Below are 20,253 nucleotides of genomic sequence, written 5' to 3'. Positions count from 1 at the left end.
AATCATGGGTTGTGTTTCTGGCTCTGGAAGTGGTAAAATCATTAGAGCGGTGGTTTGCTAGAGGATAGCCAGAGGTCCTAAATTTAGCACTTTTCAGTCTGAATGGCAGTGTGGCTAAGACCTGGGTCTGCCATATTAATTCTGTTCCAAGCTCTGCCTGAAGTGTCCTCAAACAACCTTTCTATTAACTCATCCCTAGTTTTACCCGCAATACACAACTGCCTTGTTGGGTGTGTATAAGGCAGTGAGTAAGAAGGGCTGTGAAGTGCCCAGAAATATAGAGGGCAGTCAGTAGCAATGAGAGAGAACTAATGACCTCCTGGCTCCCAGCTCAGTGCGCGTAGTCTGCAGGGTATTTTGATGAGGGACGCTTTCATGTGTCTGTGGAACGCTGCATGATTTGGTCATGCAGCAGGACTGGACTCCTGATTCAGCCCCAGTGTGGAACGTTCTGCATAACCTGCTCTGCTTCAGAGCTCCATGTTGTGGCTACTCAGACCTGGGCTTTTGATCTGGCACAAATTGAATATTATTGGCAATAGGGAGGTACACAAGAGAAATGTGTCAGATTCTGCAAGAAGGAAAGGTTCAGGGACCAATTGGAAGCTGCATACTTCAGCTGTGTTTTCATAGCAATACGTGCAAAGGATGCCCATACAAAAAGTACCTCGGGTCGGAGCTCAACCCCCCTACAATGGCTTTGTGGTGTTCTGGCAGCTCAAACCAGCCATAAACCCAGCTTAAAGTCCACTTGAGGATCCCCCATGTGTAGGGGGCTCTTCAGTGCTAGAGCTTCCACCACAGCACTCTCTGACTGCTGATATAGTGGTCATGTGCGGGAGTGAAGAGGACCTGAGTGGGTATTCCTATGCCCCCATGATCCCTATCTTCTGGAACAGCCCTTCAGTCTATGTGCAACTGGCATAATGTAGATTAGCCTCCATGCATGGAGGAAGGTCTGGCCATTGGATTAAGGTAGAGCAAAGGCCCAGAATCTGGCCCCTAATTACTTCGTTTGTTTTGTCTGCAAAGTACTCCAGGCTGCAGTGTCTTCTACCCACACACAGCCATTGACAGTAGAACTGGCAGGCAACAGTTTTCCCATCCCCAGAAAATATTTGAGATTTCGAAAAACTGTCCTGGCCGGAATCAGGACGAAATGTCAGAATTTCGAATATTCTTGAATTGACAAAATGAAACATTTTGGTTTGTGTCAACTGAAACTTTCATTTCAGGGTTGAAATGTTTCATTCTGATTTTGACCATTTGATATTAACGTTTTATTCTAGCTCAAAGTTTAAAGCAAAGACTAATTTTAAAGCAGAAAACTGAATTTTCATTTTGAAAGTGTCAATGGGGTTATCTATTTGATCTTGTATTTAGCTGTGACACTCTTAGTACTTTGCCCAGACCTAAAGAGGAGCTCCGTGTAGCTTGAAAGCTTGTCTCTCTCACCAACAGAGATGGGTCCAACAAAAGACATCACCCCAACCACCTTGTCTAGCTAACTGGACATTTCAACAACTTCAAAACTCTTTTTTTTTTTCAACTTTTTTCAAGTTGAGAAATACATTGAAATGGACCCTTTCCTGTGAATGGTTTCAACAAGGCAACATTTTTTGATGGGAAAACATTTTTTTTCAAAATTCCCAGCTAGCTGTCACATACAGTATACGCAGTACCCAATTCAGTACCACTGACTTCAGTGGATTCATGCTCAAAACCACAGATCGCTATGTACTTAATGCTGGACTTTAGTTTTCAATCCACCACCATCCCTTCACAGAAATTATTTGGAGAATAATTCTGAGTAATGAAATTAATTGAGAAAATTGTAGTCTGTTCATGGAGAATTGGCTGACACGAAGAGACAAAATTCAGTTAAGCTATTCATTACAAATTATTTGCTGAGTTGTGCTGTTTTCTTTTCCTGGCTGAGTTACCCAATGAAATGCAAAGAAAATAATGGAATGTAGAAAAACTCAGCCACAGAAGTCAACAGAACAGAAATTGTGAGTGTTTGCTGGAAATCTGATGCGTTCATTTCCATTGGATTCCTAAGCAAAGCTAAAGAAACAGAATCGTTTGTCTCACAAAGCATTGACAGAGCTCCAGTGAGCGCGCAGGAAGCAACCAACTTGACATAAAGCTTCCACAGTAACAATGAAAGTTTTAAAATAATGGAAATACACCTCTACCCTGATATAACGTGACCCAATATAATACAAATTCGGATATAATGCGGTAAAGCAGTGCTCCAGGGGGGTGGGGCTGCACACACCGGTGGATCAAAGCAAGTTTGATATAACGTGGTTTCACCTATAATACAGTAAGATTTTTTTGGCTCCTGAGGACAGCGTTATATCGGGGTAGAGGTGTATATACAGTGAAGTACGTTCAGACTTGCCTGATAAGGGAATCCCTGGCAATATATGTAATATCCAAGGAATTGCACTGTAGATGGCTAAAGTTACTGCAAGATAAATAATTAATGTTTAGGTGTCACTAATTAATTCATTAATTAGTACAGAGCTACACTGTTTTTTCCCTTCAAAAATAAAATCTTGCCTGGTTTGATTTTGTTCTGTATTCAACACATCAGAATATTTTAGGTTTCTAAAAGAAGAGCCAGCAAACCTAGTATAAAGGATTGATTTCTTGTTAGAGCCCTGAATGCTTTTGGACTCCTTCCACTGTGCGATTTTAAGAAACTGTGATTGCAAAAGTTTTAATAACTAAAATAATAGGGTGCTAAGAGGCCTTGTGCCACCATGGCATAGTTGGCTCTGCCGGTGTGGTGTTCTCCCACAATGTGTCTTGTCTAGTAAGATGGAATCTCTTTGGGGGCAGGAACTGTGCTGCTCTGTTTGTGCAGCACCTGGCACAGTGGGGCCCTGTTCTTGGTTGGTCCTGAGGCACTGCCGTAATGAACATGTTGCATTCATCATGATTATGGATCATGTTGGTTCATGACAATGGAATATGAAATGTAAGGGGTGGATAGCGGCTAAAATTTAATTTGCAGGTTGAGATCTGCACGCTCTGGATTAACGAAGATTCAAAATTGGGGGGAGGAGAACAGCTGAGGTGGATTAAGACCTAAAGTACAATGATAAATACATAACTATTATCATTTGTTATTTACTATTAACTATTTATACATATCAGTTCTGTGCACGTTTACGTGCTAATAGAGAACACACACATGCACAGATTTATAGTACCATGCCATCCAAAACTCACCCCTTAGGCTCTTGTGCGTCTTCCATTAAACGCAAAGGACGATGCCCTCTGGGACCAGATACTGCCACGTATGTTCCAGGGATGGGATTTTGGGCAGCAATGTTGTGCTCACAGTGCTGAATTACAACTTTGAGAGCCAGGGGGCGCTGGAGGAGATGGAGTACGGGGTGCGCCGCAGTGCCAATGGACTGCGGAAGTCAAGTGGCCTCCAGTTCATGAGCACTGGGTCTTGCTACATCTGCAGCACTGTGGATGCCTGTTGCTGGTACGCAGTTGGCCTCAGACCCCTAGCTCTGACAACAGTAGCCAAATCACGGTTGCCTCCTGCACATATATATTACACCATAGTGTTTGTGACTGATAACAGTGTGTGTGTGTGGGGGGGGGGGGCGGGGTGTAACTGTTCCCAAGTTAGGGATGAACTTGGCACACACGAGTGACAGAGAAATGGGGCAACACACGGGTTTTTGAATTCATCATCCTAACCAAATTAAGGCCCCAATGCTTTAAAAAGAACACGTGAACAGACCCCCTATGCCTGCATGAAGCCTTATTGAAGTCAATGAGGCAGGGGTGCATATAGCTCTCTCTACAATCCGGGCCTATATTATTTCAGATCCCGACATTCCAAACTCCCAGCACGCTGGTTTCTGGCTCCGACATCCTGGCCCCCTCAATGTCATTGGCAAAACTCCCAGTGACACGAGCGGGGCTGGGATTTCCTGCTCTGTGTACGTATCTTGTAGATAAACGTGATTAAAATGCTAAGAAACCTACAACTTGTCTCCAAAGTGAAGCTAGAGGCACAAGCTATCACTCTGTGGTCATCAGAATGGACAATGCACAGACACAATTTCTGGGCGTGAGAAACAGACACAAATGGTTGGGTTGTGAAATTGCCCAGTATGAAATGGTGGAATTTTATCCAGACTTTTTTTGTTTGCGACGAATGTTGCCCAGCTCTAACCCACTGATAAAATATGTAAAATACTATTAAAACTACATATTTCACATAAATTGCAATACTATACTTGTAAATATTTTATACTGTAATAGGGTTCTGATCTCCATTATGGAATAAAGTCCCACTTCTGCAAAGAGTGAGTCACGTCCGCAACTTCAAGTCATTCCATTGAATTCAGTGGAACTGACCCTATGCTTAAACTTAAGCATGTGAAAGTCTCTACAGATCAAGCCCCTAATTCTTAAGTTTTAAAAACTGAAGCCATATTCAAATGATACTAGGCAAAAAGCATATCAACAATTTCTGCCACTGTGGTGGCCACAGGCATTGGTACACTGCAGTCCCTCCTATTCTCTGCTTGTGGCACAGAATAGTCTAGTGTCCTATGGGCGGTGATACTTTGGTCTAATTTCAGTTGTTGGGTTAGCATGCGGGTGCTGGTGGCCTGTGATATTCAAGGGGTCAGTCTAGATCAGTGGTCCCCAACCTTTTCTGGGTGGCGGGCGCCCGATGACGAGCCACCGAGGACCGTGGCCTGCGGACAAGCATCCGCCGAAATGCCGCCGAGAAGCGGCAACGTCAAGAGGCATTGCCACCAAAATGCTGCTGAAAATCAGCGGCATTTCAGCAGATACTTGTCCGCCGGTCAGTATGTGGGCGCCATGGCGCCCGTGGGCACCGCATTGGGGACCACTGGTCTAGATGATCTGTTGGTCGCTGGGGGCTGTGAACTCTGACTTTTCCATGGATTCTTTGGATTCTAAGCTCTTTGGGAGGAGGGACCGACTCTTCCTGTGTGTTGATTCAGTGCCTAGCACAATGGGACCCAGTCTCCCTTGGTGCCGCTAGCTGCTATTGAGATATCAATTAAATAATTTAATTAAATGTATTTACATTTACATTTGCAATCTGAAAGTAACAGGTACAAATATTATACTAATAACAGCAACAAAAATAATTCTCATCAATGAATAATGAATGTCAGTTGCTTTTGAAGAGTGTATCATTCTGAACCTTGCAATGTCTGGAACTGGATCCAGAGCACATCACAGTCAATAGGGGTCTTTCAATGGGCTTTGGCTCAGACCCTTACCTAGTTAGTGTTTGTATATCGGATGCTGCTGCTGATTTTGCACTAGGCTGCACTAGTGTTCACTTTACCTCTGAGTGTTACACCCTTAACTCCATTACACACAAACCCGAATAGTTTAGTCAGTGTAACAGCGCGTTCCACCCTTCTGCAGAGGTGCCGGTTTCATTCGCTAATGATGTGTACTGGTTTGAACGGTGGTGTGCAGAAAGGGAGGCGGCCTGCTGTGTGTAAATTCCTTTAATCCATCCTTCGAATACGTGTTGGTCTAGTCAGCTATGTCTTGCTAACATCCTGGGACGGCACAGCTACAACAACACTGCGTTAGTCAGGTATGTTCAGACAGCACTATCGTGAAGCACCGAATAGCGTAGAATACCCTTTATTCAGGAAAGTGGTTCTGAACCTGGCCCCGGCCCTGGGCGAAGGCCTGCCCTTGCTGAAATCTGAAAGTTTTGCTGTTGGTTTTAGAGGGACCAGGATTTCGCCCGTGGTAGTGAAGACCAGACAGGACACTCCTGCAGGAGGCTCCTCCAGGGATGGAAGTGGAGGTCCCTTGTGTTTTGGAAAGCGCCTCCATCAGATCCATAGTTTTTTTTTTTTTTTTTTTTTTTTAAGCCAGCAGGGACCTGCTCAATCCTCCAGTCTGACCTCCTGTATATCACAAGACAGAATTGAGATAGTTGACGGGAGCCGGGGCTTGGCACAAGACAGTGCCTGGCATAAGGAACATGTGGGCTGGCTCTATTTGCTGCTATTGGCCAGACAAAGTGAGGCCAATTTGGCTGTGGCTATTCATGAGCAACAAACGCAGGCAGTGCTTTAGGCTTCCTGCTCTGCGCAGCAGAGTGTTGGGTTTTGTATATTTGTGTAGTTTTGTAGAGTCCAGCCGCAACAGTGATGGGCACTTAAAGCACCCCAATTAAACAAAGAAATAAAACTAGTCTCTGGGCCTGATCCGGTGTGCACATAATCACGTGTACACTAGTGTAGATCCATTGGCTTCGATGGGGCTCTCCACCGGAGTAGGGTAATGCATGTGTGCAAGTGTTTATAGGATTGGGTGCTTCTTCAGGGTGGACACTGCAAGGTGCTGAGCACTCAGGCCCTGACTGTGATCAACACTTCAGCATCTGCTATTTACGTGCTTAAAGTTAAGCATGTGCGTAAGTGATTTGCAGGATCAGGGCCAAAGTGCTCAGCACCTTGCAGGATTGAACTCGTCATCAACCAGCTCTTTTCAGTACAACTATCCAGGAACTGCTCACAACTGGGCATCTTCATAGACCGTGGGAGAATGTACTGCTTGGTGTAGCACCTAAAACACAGCTCCGTCAGCTGCCATATTGGATGAAATCCTGGCCCCACTGAAGTCAGTTGTGTCGCAGAAAAACTTAGTTTTTACTTTTTGGTTGGGTGCAGCAAAGTTAGATACTTTATTTTTCAAGCAATTGCATAGAGGGAGAGAGTGCGCTAGGACACAGGGTTTTCCCCTCCTAGGCAGGTCTCTCTCCAGGTAAACAATTCCAGCATTTATACTTTTTGTTACGTACAATAATAAGCAACAGCTGCATTTTGTTTATACATAAGTCATTTTGATATTTTGTTTTTTTTACTTTTATTTAGACTACAGTTTACATTTTATATTTAACACAAGGTCAAACAACTTTTTACAGTTTTTTTTTATTTGCCTCACACAATCCTTGCTTTTACAAATTTTGCGTTATTAGGGTTACAGCTAGCCTGACTTTTGCTTAGAGGTGACTGTTTGTTTGCACTGAAATTCCCTTTAAATTCCTGTCAGTTTTTGCTTTACTTCCACAGTTGCAAAAGTCCCATTGATTTCAGTGGCATGGAGATTTCACCTTCTGGATCCATTCAGCTAACGTCAACAAATACCTTCTAGAAGAAGTGATAGCATATTGGCTGGGTTTACACAGATCCTTTTGCATTGTTCATATATTTTTGCACTGTTTTTCTTTCTCAGCTATCAGTTTTTGGTCTCTTTTCTAGTTCTGCTTCCCTCTTGACATCTGGAGTAATGTACTTATAGGATCCAATTGACATGTACACTAAGTAAGACCCCTGTACACTGCCACTCTGGTATAAAGCAGGCTTTGGGCTTGTCTACACTACCCGCAGGATTGGTGGGCAGCAGTCGATCCAGCGGGGGTTGATTTATTGCATCAGACGCAATAAATCGACCACTGAATGCTCTCCCATCCACTCTGGTACTTCACCAGAATGAGGAACGCAAGCAGAGTCAACGGGAGAGCGTCAGCTGTTGACTTACCACAGTGAAGACACCGCTGTAAGTAGATCTACGTACGTCAGCTTCAGCTACGCTATTCCCGTAGCTGAAGTTGTGTATCTTAGATCGACCCTATGTGGTAGTGTAGACAAGCCCTTAAGTGTAAATGAAAATCAGGTCCATGCATAGCCTGGATACTGTAAAGTAAGAAGAAGCTATCAGTTCTTTGGGGGTTATTAAGGCATTATTTACCTGTTATTTGTGATACATTCTTACAACAAAGCAGTAACAACAACAAATCCTTCACTTTTGAACAAACATCTCTCTTGAGCAAACATCTGTCTATCTAGCTAACCATCTCTCCATTGCTAAGATTCTTACCACTGACCAGAGAAGTTAAGCAAATCAGTATTTTTCAAAGTTACAAAGTCTTGTCCCATCAGGTATAAGGGGAGTCTGGTTTGGCAGGTCTGTGTTGAACAGAGGCTCCAGCTTTATCTTCTGCTGATCCTTTTCCATTTTAGGAAAACATTCATAGAAATTGCTTTTCAAAATAGTTGATTAAAAGTTGTTAAAACATGGTGTAGAGCGATGTATAAATGATTTTAAAATACTTTAGGTGACCTTATAATGACCAGTTAAAAAGCAATTTCAGACTGGCATGCATAAAATGTGCACGTCTCTATAACGTGTTGTATGACACGTCTGAGAAAAAGGGATTAGGAAGAAATCAATTTCTCAAAATTTAGTAACAAACTCGTCATGACTGTTTGGTTATTCAGAGAATTACAGGAGTTACAATCTCTCTTATTAGAATTTCTATACTATATTCTGTACCTGGGTTATAGTCAGGACTGTCTCTAGGACAGTATTTCTCAAACTGGGGTCGCTGCTTGTGCAGGGAAAGCCCCTGGTGGGCTGGGCCGGTTTGTTTACCTGCCGTGTCCACAGGTCTGGCCGATCGTGGCTCCCAGTGGCCACGGTTTGCCGCTCCAGGCCAATGGGAGCTGCAGAAAGCAGCGCGGCCCGAGGGGCGTACTGGTCGCCACGTCCAGCAGCTCCCATTGGCTTGGAGCGGCGAACCGCAGCCACTGGGAGCCGCGATTGGCCAGACCTGCGGACGGGGCAGGCAACACACTGGCCTGGCCCACCAGGGGCTTTCCCCGCACAAGCAGCAGAACAAGTTTGAGAAACACTGTGCTAGGGGTTCTGCTGTCTAGGCAAACTAGCCAGTGGCTACTTCTGCTGCCTAGGCAAACTAGCCAGTGGCCATTAACTTGGATATAAAATCTGCTGAAATCAAAAGGACACTTTCCTTTGACTTCAATGAGCTTTGGATTAGGCCTGTACTAAATATCTTGCTGCCTCTTATATTTCACTGATCTCTGTTCTGCCTCTCTGACTGAGCCAGTCCTGATTGTATTACTCTTTGTATAACGTATGAGCAGAGAGATAGCTCAGTGGTTTGAGCATTGGCCTGCTAAACCCAGGGTTGTGCTCTCAACCCTTGAGGATGCTATTAGGGATCTGGGACAAAAATTGGTCCTGCCTAGTGAAGGCAGGAGGCTGGACTCCATGACCTTTTAAGGTCCCTTCCAGTTCTACGAGATAGGTATATCTCCATTTAAAAAAATTAAAAATGTAATGCTGATTGAGTTCCTTGTTTTTTTACTCAGCTTCTTTATTTTTAAATTATACCCCTGAGGGTTTGATCTCCTTGCCAGTGGGAGAAATGTATCATTAGAAATAGCTTTGGTGATACTGTATTTTTTAAAAGTTCCTACAGTATCAGTATTTCCATCTCCAAGAATTCAAAAGTCATGAATCAGCCCCCCACCCCCAAATCATGAGATTGTTTTAAAAATCATGAGATTAAAAGGAACAAAGCTGGGTTCTGTGTTTTGTAGTTTATGGGCTTTAGGGTGCACTCTGGACAAACCTCCAGGCTTTTCTCTGCAACCTTGAGGACTGGAAACTTACTTTATTAAAAAGGAAAGCTGAGATTCTAACCTAATCCTGTGACTCCAGGAGCTGGAGCTTTCGGGAGAACTGCAAATGTCATGAGACTCATGATAAAATTGCAATAGTTGGCAACACTGTACCATGTAACTACTTTCCTTCGACTTTTAGCATAAAGTTTTGGAGTGACATCACTGGAGCTCAGAAGGCCCATAACACAACAGGGGGCCACAATTGTTCTGCTATGATGGGGGGGCTTGGAGATACTTTTGTGGCTCGTGTGGGGAACTCTACAGCACCTGCATGTCATGGGACGCAGTGCTGCAAGGGGAGAAAGGGAGCTCTAGATCTGCCCAGCAGTGGACTGTGTCTGGTAGAAAAAGGCTCAGTGTAGCTGATTCTGGAGTGCAGGCCACATGAGTCAGGAACGGCACCAATTCATTGGCTACATTCCCTGTGTGGGAGGATGTAGGAGGCCAAGATATTACTGGATTAAGGCCTTAGGCACAACACACCGCTGGCTTCACCCCTGCAGTCCTGCCCCCATACCATGGTACCACCTCCCACATGGGCATGATTGGTAGCAGGATGCCTCCTTCACCAGAGAGGACAGCAGATGGGGGCCGGTGGGAGGGTGTGTGTATGTGGTACATCTGACCTCAGGTGACCAGAGAGCAAGTTTGAAAAATCAGGACAGGGGATGGGGGGGCCAAATTCCTAGAGCCGCCCCTGTCAATATGGGTGTATGAGATCTTTAAAGGAATAATCTGAGACTCATTGAGTTGATGGTTTGTAATGGCACCAAGGCTATGTTTAAATATACGGTGTTAAACAAAGCAAAGAACTCCCCCAGGAAAAAAATCCAAAACCAAAAAACCCCAACCAACCAAACCCCCTCAATCTTTCCTGCATGCCTTTGATCACGTGTCCACATACCCAGCAATTCTGCAGCCATGGAATTGACCCCTTGTTTCAGAATTGTGCTCCAGAATCTCAGCTTTCATTTAAAAAGCTATTCTTTTTCTAGCCTTCATAGTAGCAAGGAACATCTTAAAAACCACGACCCCAAATGTTACCATGGCAGCATTGTCTGCTGACTGTCTGGAACAATAACTGGGAAAGGGGAACTGCCCCAGACAAGCCTGTGGGGTAATAAGACTGCAGCATGAAGATGGCAGTGTAATATCCACACCATTAACTGTTTCATTGTTGATCATTTTAGCAGAGGCATTCAGATAATGGGTTTATTCCATGATCTTGGACTGCCTCAATTGTTTAATTTATCTGACCCGGCTGCAGAATATCCACTGTAGACTCCAGCGACCTGGCTGCAGGATGTGGATCTAGCTGGCCTCGGAACACGTGGGGTCTGGCCTTAGAGAGGCCAGCTGCTGTTTTGGTTTAGGACACTGTGGCGAATCAGAGTGCTTATGGCCATTTTAAAAGGGTTAAGGCAGCATTTAAAAACAACAACAACAACAAAGGAGTGTATTTGAGGCAGGCAGATGTGCTGTAGAGAACCACGTTTTAATACTCTTTAAAAGTACCTGAGGCCACCCCTTTCTCAGAAGGGATGAGAGATACGGGTGACTGCTGAGTGCTGGGATCAGAATTCAAACAAGCGTCCCCACGCTTCAGACTCAGTCTCTCTTTTATCATTTGTTAAGGCTCCATTATGCTATACATGATGCTGTGCAGTCTAGTTTCCCCATAGATTCTTAGGGCCAGGAGGGCTCACCAAGTCTGACGTCCTAGTATTATCCCCATTTTACAGATGGGGAAACTGAGGTGGCATGACTTACCCAAGACAATAAAGAGAGTCTATGGCAGAGCTGGGAATAAAATGTCCTTAGTCCTAGGCCAGCGTGTTAACCACAAGGCCATGCTCTCAGTTGCAAAGGGCCCTGTTACTGTTCCAAGGAACAAGTGTGGCTGGCCAGAGGCTGCTCGTCACAATCTGCTGCCTGAGGCAGCGTTTCAGGGTGCTGTCCCCCCACACCACTCAAATTTGGTTTGGCCATTCCCTCCGTCATGGCAGAGGAGCAGTTGGGCCAAACCTGCTGCCCTAGGTGGCTGCAGAGCTTGTCCATAGCTAGAGTGGCGCCTGCGGATGGCAAACAATAAGAGGGAAGCCAGGGTGGAGCAGCCTGAGTGCGGTTACACAGGCTAGTTATGTGTGTAACTTGCTGGCTGTGAATTATTTGACATTTAAAAAAATAGCGATAAATAATAGCAGCAAACCTCCACTAACCCACAGGTATAATTAATCATTCACTCTCTTTCCCTCCCTCCCCACTGCACACACATCCCCCCCTCCCCTTGTGTCGGGCTGTGATCACTTTGTAGGCATCTCGGGCTAAATTCTACATGGGCCATTGCAATTCAAGTCAATAGGAGTTGGATGTGTGTACCCAGGGGCCAGTTCAGCTCATTGTACAGCACGTTGAGATATTTGAGTGGGAAAGGAGCAATAAATTAAGTTCTCTTGTACCTATCTAGCTACCTGCGGTATGCAGAACATTACAGGCATGAAAACAAGGCCGAGTAGATCAGATGGTGGATAATTCTAATTGTTACACACCCATATCACCATATGGTGGGCTTGGCTTTTACAGTCATTCTGTCTGTGACATCAGTAAAACACAAGAGATTAAAATGCAACTTTAATATGGGAGCATTTAGAAGTCGTCAGAATTTTTGCTAAACTTGGCCATGAGACAATGCACTTCAGCATCTGTCTGCTGGTCTCTGTGTATCCAAGACGAGCAGAACTGGTCCAAGTATATCTAACAGGTCAAGCTTTGAAATGAAGAAGCAATAAGCCAGTGAAATGGTACTATCACCAAAACATGATTGATCAATTGAATTCTATCAGAGACAGTGGGCAGTGAGATTAACTCAGGCCTGATGGGTTCAATGAGTTAAAGCATGATGTTCATTTCAGCTTCATTTCACCAGTCTTTGCTTGTGAAATTGGTCAATCAATAGAGGTTGAAGATCATATATATATATATCGGTGACCATCTTATAGGGAATATAATCTAGTGTAGTCAGCTCCTGACTCCGGCTGCCTTCAGTGGGTAATGGAGACAGAGCTGAGACTCTATCAGTGCCATCGAAATGGCCTGATATCTTCTCCAAATGAAAAGTATTTTTGGATCTCTGATGATTTATCTTCCCCTCCCCCCCCCTCGCTTTGATCTACGGCAAAAACCATACTCATCTTGGAGAAATACAGTGACTTCTCTTGAAAACATTTCTTCACTGAGCAGATATATACACAAAGCTTCTTTATAGTGAAATTGTCCCTTGCAAAAATAAATAAGTGTTTAGAAAACTCAGCCTGGGTAAATGCAAAGATCTCCCACTGTGCATGTGATTTTTTTTTTTAAAGCCATTACTTTGATACAGACAGAGACCAAGTAACTGCCTGCTACAAAATGCTGAGGAGATGGGCTGGAAATGCAGTTTACATTTTAAGCAAAGCCTTCCAAGTGGTAATTAAACAAAGTCTTCATTTTTTCTAGACTAATTTACAGGCATGATACAAGGAAACAAATCACCTTTTTTTGCCCCGGTAATATTTCATTTGCTTCATAATGTTTTAAACGTAGTGGGTAACATCCCTCCTAATTAGCTTGCATCTTCTGTAAGGTGAAGTAATTAGGTATGATATTAGGTAATGAAGTTGGACAGTACAAAGTAGAGATGGAAACCATGTCCTTTATTAGTATGAGCTGTTAATGCTGTTGGTTCTCTGTCTCTTGATTAATCTTTTAAAGCCATGTTGGTACTTAAAAAAATGCTCCCAGCATATTTGTCCTATACAATAACACCATAACTTCAGACAAAAGTATTTCATATAGACCTATATTTAAGCTATAGCATTGATAATGGCATAGGGAAAAATTATTCTAGTTGAATGTGAACCTTAAGCCAGCTCCTCAGCTGGTATAAACTGGCTTAGCTCCATGTGTTGATTTATACCAGTTGAAAATCTGGTCTGTCATATTTTGAAATTATATACTAATATTAATAATACAGTGATACAATACTATTTTCCTTTTCTGGATAAGCAACAATGGTGTGGCGCTGACTTTTTCATTTAAGTTCTTTTAAATACAATCCTGTAGTTCTAATTTTGCATAGGATTTTTAAAAGTGTCTTAAACACAAGTCTCATTTGTGCTCCTAAGTCACCTGGGGGCATTTCTGAAATTCCTATTGTTTTGTGAAATCTATCTGGGGTAATTATTTGGGTATACGCTGGTACTACAAGCAAGGTCACAGCTTAACAAATCCTTTAAGGTGGTATCTCCATTCCTCTCCCTGTCTCCCAAAGTAATTCCTTCTTAAATAACAAAGACTTTCTACTCATGGATATTATTCAGGCAGCTCAAGTAGTAGATTGTCAGCAATATACATAAATGACACACCTTCCTGAAGGTGGACCTGTTATACGCCTGACTGTGCTGTGTAATTTACAGACTTTTATTTACTGTTGGGAACTCCGTTACTAGCATGAGTGTTGATTATATTAGCCTACAGCTGCCTAAACTGATTCAGATTTATTCAGACGGTGGCCGACATTTCTTGTTAAAGTGAAGCTCACTTTTCAGGGTAAAAAATACGACAACTAAGGAGGCGTTTGTAGTTTTGCTTATTGATGCGAGGAAAGCAGCACAGAGAGCTCTGACTGCCTTTCTTCTAGTGAGGAATGGCCAGTGGTAAGTATGGAATGAGGGTCTTTGGGAGCCCGTTGGGATGTCGTTGGGACCCTTCAACCGGCATGGAACACCCTGACAAACACGGGTGGTGTCAGACACAATGAGTCCTTTACTGGTGAACTGTGCACTAGATTGTGACTTGGATTACAGGCTCCACAGGGATAAGACTCCGCTGCTCAAGCTTTGGTTGGCTACCTGGTCGTTGGGTCTGGAGATGCAGGTTTAAGCAGGTGCACCACTCCCCCAGATCAGGTGGCCAGGGCAGGGAGGACACAGTCAAGCGTAACTGAGCCAAAATGTATGGCTGTTGTAGTCAGCAGCTGGGATAGGCCAGCAGAAACTTACAACCCCCCAAGGAGCAGGGGCAAATCTGGGAGGGAATGGTGAGTACATGCCTTGGCAGCACAATGCTTCTTGGGGTTTCTTCTGGAGTACCATGGTATGCATCGTTATCCCTTTTGACCTGAGCAGCAAGCCATGAATTGCTTGGTTGTTCCAGTTAGGAGGAGAAATTGGTGAGAGTCAGAAATTGGTGAGAGTCAGGTATTTTCTGGTGCAATTTTGTTTATTTGCAAGGAATGTACACAATCCTGTTTCCCTGAACACCATAGGAATCAAATAGCAGGAGACAGTTTCTTTGTTCACTGTTCCTGGCTTGCCTGTCCAGCCCGCACTCTGTACCTAGAAAGCTTTTTCTGAGCTTTACCTCGGGGACGCATGACGGTGCTTCCAGGTGTCTGCTTGGCTTTCTCTCTCTGCTTCTGGCTTGCTTCTGTCTGACTGTCCCTGGGTGTATCGCTGCCCACAAAATCCAGATTACTGGGTGGGGTCTCATACCCCCTTTGTCTTAGGTGAGGCTGTTTAGCTGATTCTCACAGCTCAGGAGGATGAAGAGATCCCAAGCATTTGGATGAGGTTTAACCCAACCCACAACAGCACCATCGCTTACATAAGACTGTGGCACAAACTTGCCTATAAAATATAAACACACCCACACAAACACCCCCCCCACACACACACCCTGGGGCTGTAAAGGATGAAGTATTTGCTTTGGGACAGTATCCTCTTTTAAATGAAGGAGGATCCTGTGCTTGCCTCCTTTATTAGCATTTCTGGAAAGATGCCACTGGACTGGGAACTAATTATTTTGCAGAGTAGGTGGGTGCATACATCCTGTTACTGTCAACAAAACATAATCCTCCTAGGCTGGTGCCTTGATTATATGAAAAATGTCTTTACTGCTCCCTGGTGCCCGTTTATAACCCAAAATGTTTCAACCTGCCAACGGTATTTTAATGATCAAAGATGTTTTGGTGAACTGAAACAATGCATGATGCTAATGATAATTATCTTGCATTTATATAATGACTTGCAGTCAAATGTGCCCCAAAGACCTGTATGAACTTTGCTCTTTGACATTATGTACTATACCTAGGATATAGGAAGCATATTGCCCTCCAGTGGAATGAACCAATTCCATAGCAAAATGCAGTGACTATTTAACAGTACACAGCAATGCTGAATACTAGTTCAGTACAGGAAGTGGAAAAATACTGAACCCATTGGAAAGTTCAGGTGTTGGGGGTTGCAGAGGGAGTGTGTGGGGAGAGGGGTGGGTTTAGGTAAGCAGAATGCAATTAACAAAGTTGGAAATTGATCTGGACAGTGGAGCCAAAACCACTTGTTAATGGTCACAAGTCATCAAAACAGAATTAGTCCCAGCATCATTTTTGCTTGTCTCTATATCCTGATAGTGCACCATGTATTGTACATCACTCAGCTAAAACAAAACCAAGTTGTACCAGGAAGTGCTCCATGTTGCACTCACTGGAAAGGAGAACAGATCCTGGCCCAAAGTACGGTCTTTCTGCACTGTTTCTGGGGTGCAACCAGGCCTTAAAAGCACCCTAAATGAGCAGCTGAATATCCTAAATGCGTTTAAAACTGGTGTGTTGTTTATTATTATTGTTGTATTGCGGTAGAGCTCTAGCCCCACTGTGCTGGGTGCTGGACACATACAGAACTAACAGATGGCCCTGCCCTAGAGACATTGAAAGCTAAGTATGGCTCTTTGTCAGCTTATCCTACCTCCCCGGTATTGGGCGTTGGAGAGTGGTCAAGGCTTCACCCCAGAGCACTTCTGGTGGTTCTTATTGTGTAATCACCTACAGCCGAAACATCTGGTATAACTCTGGGTACGGAAAGAAAATGGCTGCCTTATGCAAATCCAGAAAAAAGGGGGTAAAGGAGGGCCTGGAGAATGTGCCATATAGAAGGTACCAGCTAAGATACTTTTTCCTTGTTTGTTGCCCTGACCATATCACTGCCCTTACTGAATCCCTACGCTGGTCCCCTTTCATCACCACACCAAGCTCTGATCTTGACCTTCAAGGGCCTTAACAAACTTGCCTCTCCCTACTTATCCACTCCTATCTCGTAGCCCTGTGCTCCTGGCAGCTCCACTGATAATACCCGCTTTGGAGGCCTGTTTGTCTCCTTCTCTCACAACCACCTCTGTGCTTTCTTCCATGCTGCCCCCACGTCTTTCCTGCACAGGTCGGCAAAGGCACTGCCCTCTTGTCTTCTAAGTCACCACTTGTGGTGAGGTGTACGTGGAGTCCTCCAACTAATGCTGACTGGGTCCAGTGTCTGGGAGGGGTGGATGACATTGGAGAGTGTGTGAGATATATCAAAGGTATTTCAAAATTGTGTATATCTGGCTGGAGCCCTGTCCCCTACCCTTCGTATGTCCCTTGTCTTCGATCGTCTGCGTCTTGTGTAGGGACTGTGTCCTACTGGGTGTTCACATACTGCCCAACACAGTGAGGCCCTGATCCTGACTAGGGCCTTTGGGAGCAACTGTAATACTACTAAATACTACTTCTGCTACTGCTTACTATTCCTAGCATTTATTTTTGGTAACCCAGGCAATCAGTAACATCCAGTGATGTAACCAAATGATGACTTGAGCCAAAATAAAGCTACTTCTAATCTTCTTCAGATATGCCCACCAAACCAAAAAAAAAAAAGTCAATGGATGTGCTTACTGCAAGTATGTGGTGTTGCAATTGTTTCTAGTTAAACAAGAATCCGCTGCACCATATTTAAACAAAATCAGATCCAATTATACACCCACTCTTTTGATATATAAACAATGCAGGAGCCATTAGAAATGCATGGAACATTTTCCAGGTCATTCTATATATTAGATTATTTTTCTCCCTTTCATCACCCCCTCCTAGACTGAAATTGTGTAAAGCTTTAACTTCAAAGCCAAATTGTGAATAACATTGGTTTAACCTGAAATTTAAAGCTGGCATTTCCATGCTCTGTAGACAGGGGCTCCCTGGCCTTTTGCTACCATGCAGCTAGCAACCAGAATTTTAATTTTATAAGCCATGGTTGACTAAACCCAGCACTAGGTCTATTAGATATTATTTGATTTGGAATAGAAAAAAGATTTAAAGATACACTGCTCTCCTATAAACCTTTGTACCTTTTCACACTACTGTATGCATGTCTAGACATTCTGTTCAAATGACAAGTTCAGATTTTCCCTGATGGATTTAAAAATTGACTCTAAAACTGTTAAATAAACCTACCAGTGATATTCCTGTTTTAAATCAGAATGACTGTGTCTAAACAGGTAAATAAAAAACGGTTATGATTTGAATCATTGGCTATAAAGCAATTCCTCTAAAGGATTCCTCTAACAGCAACCACACATACTGTGGCGCCAGTATGGTAAAGATGCTGGCCAAAGTTTTCCAAAGTGATTAGTGATTTTAAGTACCTCAATTTTTGGGGATCCAATTTGATGCACCTTAAAGGGCCCTGATTTTCTCAGTGTTGATGCGCGGAGCTTTGTGGAAATGAGGGGGCTTTAAATTGTTTCAAGTTGAGCACGCAAAATTGCTTTTGAAAATCTTGACCGCTGTATGTAAAGACCTAATCCTGCATTATTGTAAATCAGTGGGAGTTTGGCATGGATTTCAAAGGGGGTAGGATTGGGTCCTACCGGAAGAGGGGTTGTTGCATAGATCTCTTTAAATACTTGCCATCTGCAAGTTTAAATGATGCAGAACCTGTAGTAACAATTGTCAACACTGCTGGACATTTATAAGCAATTCATAATGGAAGCCATCTTAACTGTAAATAAAACCTTAGCTCGTATGGTATGTTTAGTTACACAAATCAAAACTTTCTTTAAGGCCAGCTCGTGTCTTTCAAATGTGCTCATTTTTGGTATCTAGTGCAGTGTTGCCAGCTCTGACAATTTAGTGCAAGTCATGTGGTATGCGGTGTTTTTATTTAAAGCTCCTGGAGTCATGTGAATATGGGAGAATCTCAGCTTTCATTTAATAAAAGTACATTTGTAGCTCTCATGGTTGCAGGGAAAGGCATGAAAATGCTACCAAGTGCATCTTAAAGGCTCAGAAATCAAAAGGCAAATAAAAAGCAGCCACGTTTTTATCTTCTGAAAATCTTGTTACGTTTAAGCCAATCTCATGATTTTGGGGGGCCTGTTTCATGATTTTTGAACCTCTGGGACTGGCAAAACTGCTGAGTAATGTTGCTAGTCTCTGCCAAGTGAATGGGCCTAGAAAACACGCATTGATCTTCAGGAGCTAATTATCCCACCGCTACTGTAAAATCTTGTAACTAATACAAGTGGCCATTACAACTAACACTGGATTGTGAGCCAGCAGCCAAGAGGGCAAAGCAGACCAGACCCTCTAGGATACTGGTGAGTGCCAGGCCATCTTTGATAGCTGGGCTGCTATTGGTCAGTTGTAGTTTCTGATCAGCCCTGGGATTGGCTGGTGGGCTACTACCTAGATAAGGTGGAGCTGGCTGCAAACAGACCTCTTTTTTGCTCCGCCCTCCACTGCTATAGAGTAGAAGGCAAAGTTTAGTGTAGCACTGAAATTCACCAATGAAAAATATGGCTCGCAGCATAGCAGGAACACCTCCATTCTACAGGCAGAGGAAGCAGCTAATACGTTTAGTGTTACTTTAGTGTGTGACTGAGGGGCTAGGAAAATCTGCCTGTAACACCTCAGCTGCTGTGTCTTGATGCTATGAACCCTCAGGAATTATGCATATGTTAACAATGGAACATGTCCATTGCAGCTTACATTTGTTTTTGGGGGCATGGAGAACTGCCTTTTTTAAGGTTACTGATAACAGTAAATGTGTTCTGTTTATCCCTCGGATCCTGATCATTTTGTTATGTATCAGGATAAAGACACTTTGGACTTGAAAATGACCATTTGCACCGAGGAGGAAGCTAGCCTTTACAGTACCTTACAAAGTTAGCAATAGAATGTGTTTAGTAAATTGCGTTAAGACTTTGCTATTATAAATTGCACCGCTGTTTAATAGTGTCTCTTCTACAAGTGTTTAACTTTTCCTTTTGCTTTTGAACATGCTGACACATGTAATCAAAGGACAGAGTGGAACACAGTGAGAAACCTCTGTGTTGTGGCGGTCATTGTAATAGCTATTTATTCTTCTGTGTATTTTGTCATCTTTGAAAGGTATTCAGGAATCTCCAGTACCAAATGGCCATTCCCTCCCGGGTAGAGATTTCCTTCGGAAACAGATGCGAGGAGATCTTTTCACCCAGCAGCAGTTAGAAGTGTTGGATCGAGTCTTCGAGAGGCAACATTATTCTGACATCTTCACAACAGCCGAACCCATCAAACCAGAGCAGGTACGATTGTGAACCACCAAGCTTTTCAGATGCATGCTTTCTGGCTGTAGACACTTTCTTGCAGGAAATCACCAAACACTTAGTTCTCAAGTTCTAACTAGGAGAACACTGGAGAGGGGGTGTCATATCAAATTCTGTATCAGTAAGTGCACAGCAGTCATAAAGGAGTCTGAGTTTTTAAAAAATTAAAAGATGCTGCTTAAAGGATACAAAGTGTTTGGGGTGTGAAGTTGCATCTGATGGTAGCTTTATAGCAGGATTTGCAAAGAAGGCCAAGGTTTTCAGAATTGTGCAGCTAATTTGG

At 43.5% G+C, this 20,253-nt stretch overlaps 1 protein-coding gene across 5 annotated transcripts in view; it reads left to right on the top strand.

Moving 5' to 3' along the window:
- PAX5 (paired box 5) overlaps positions 1-20,253 on the top strand; it is a 224,138-nt gene that overhangs the window by 60,435 nt on the left and 143,450 nt on the right. For all 5 annotated transcript variants that reach the window (XM_039545497.1, XM_039545495.1, XM_039545496.1 and 2 more), the window contains exon 6: positions 19,774-19,949. In XM_039545497.1, coding sequence (XP_039401431.1) covers positions 19,774-19,949 — 176 coding nt within the window. The remainder of the gene's footprint in view (positions 1-19,773; positions 19,950-20,253) is intronic.

The sequence above is a fragment of the Mauremys reevesii genome, linkage group 6, assembly GCF_016161935.1.
Source record: "Mauremys reevesii isolate NIE-2019 linkage group 6, ASM1616193v1, whole genome shotgun sequence".
Taxonomy (NCBI): Eukaryota; Metazoa; Chordata; order Testudines; family Geoemydidae; genus Mauremys; species Mauremys reevesii.
This window is presented reverse-complemented; position numbering and strand designations above follow the sequence as displayed.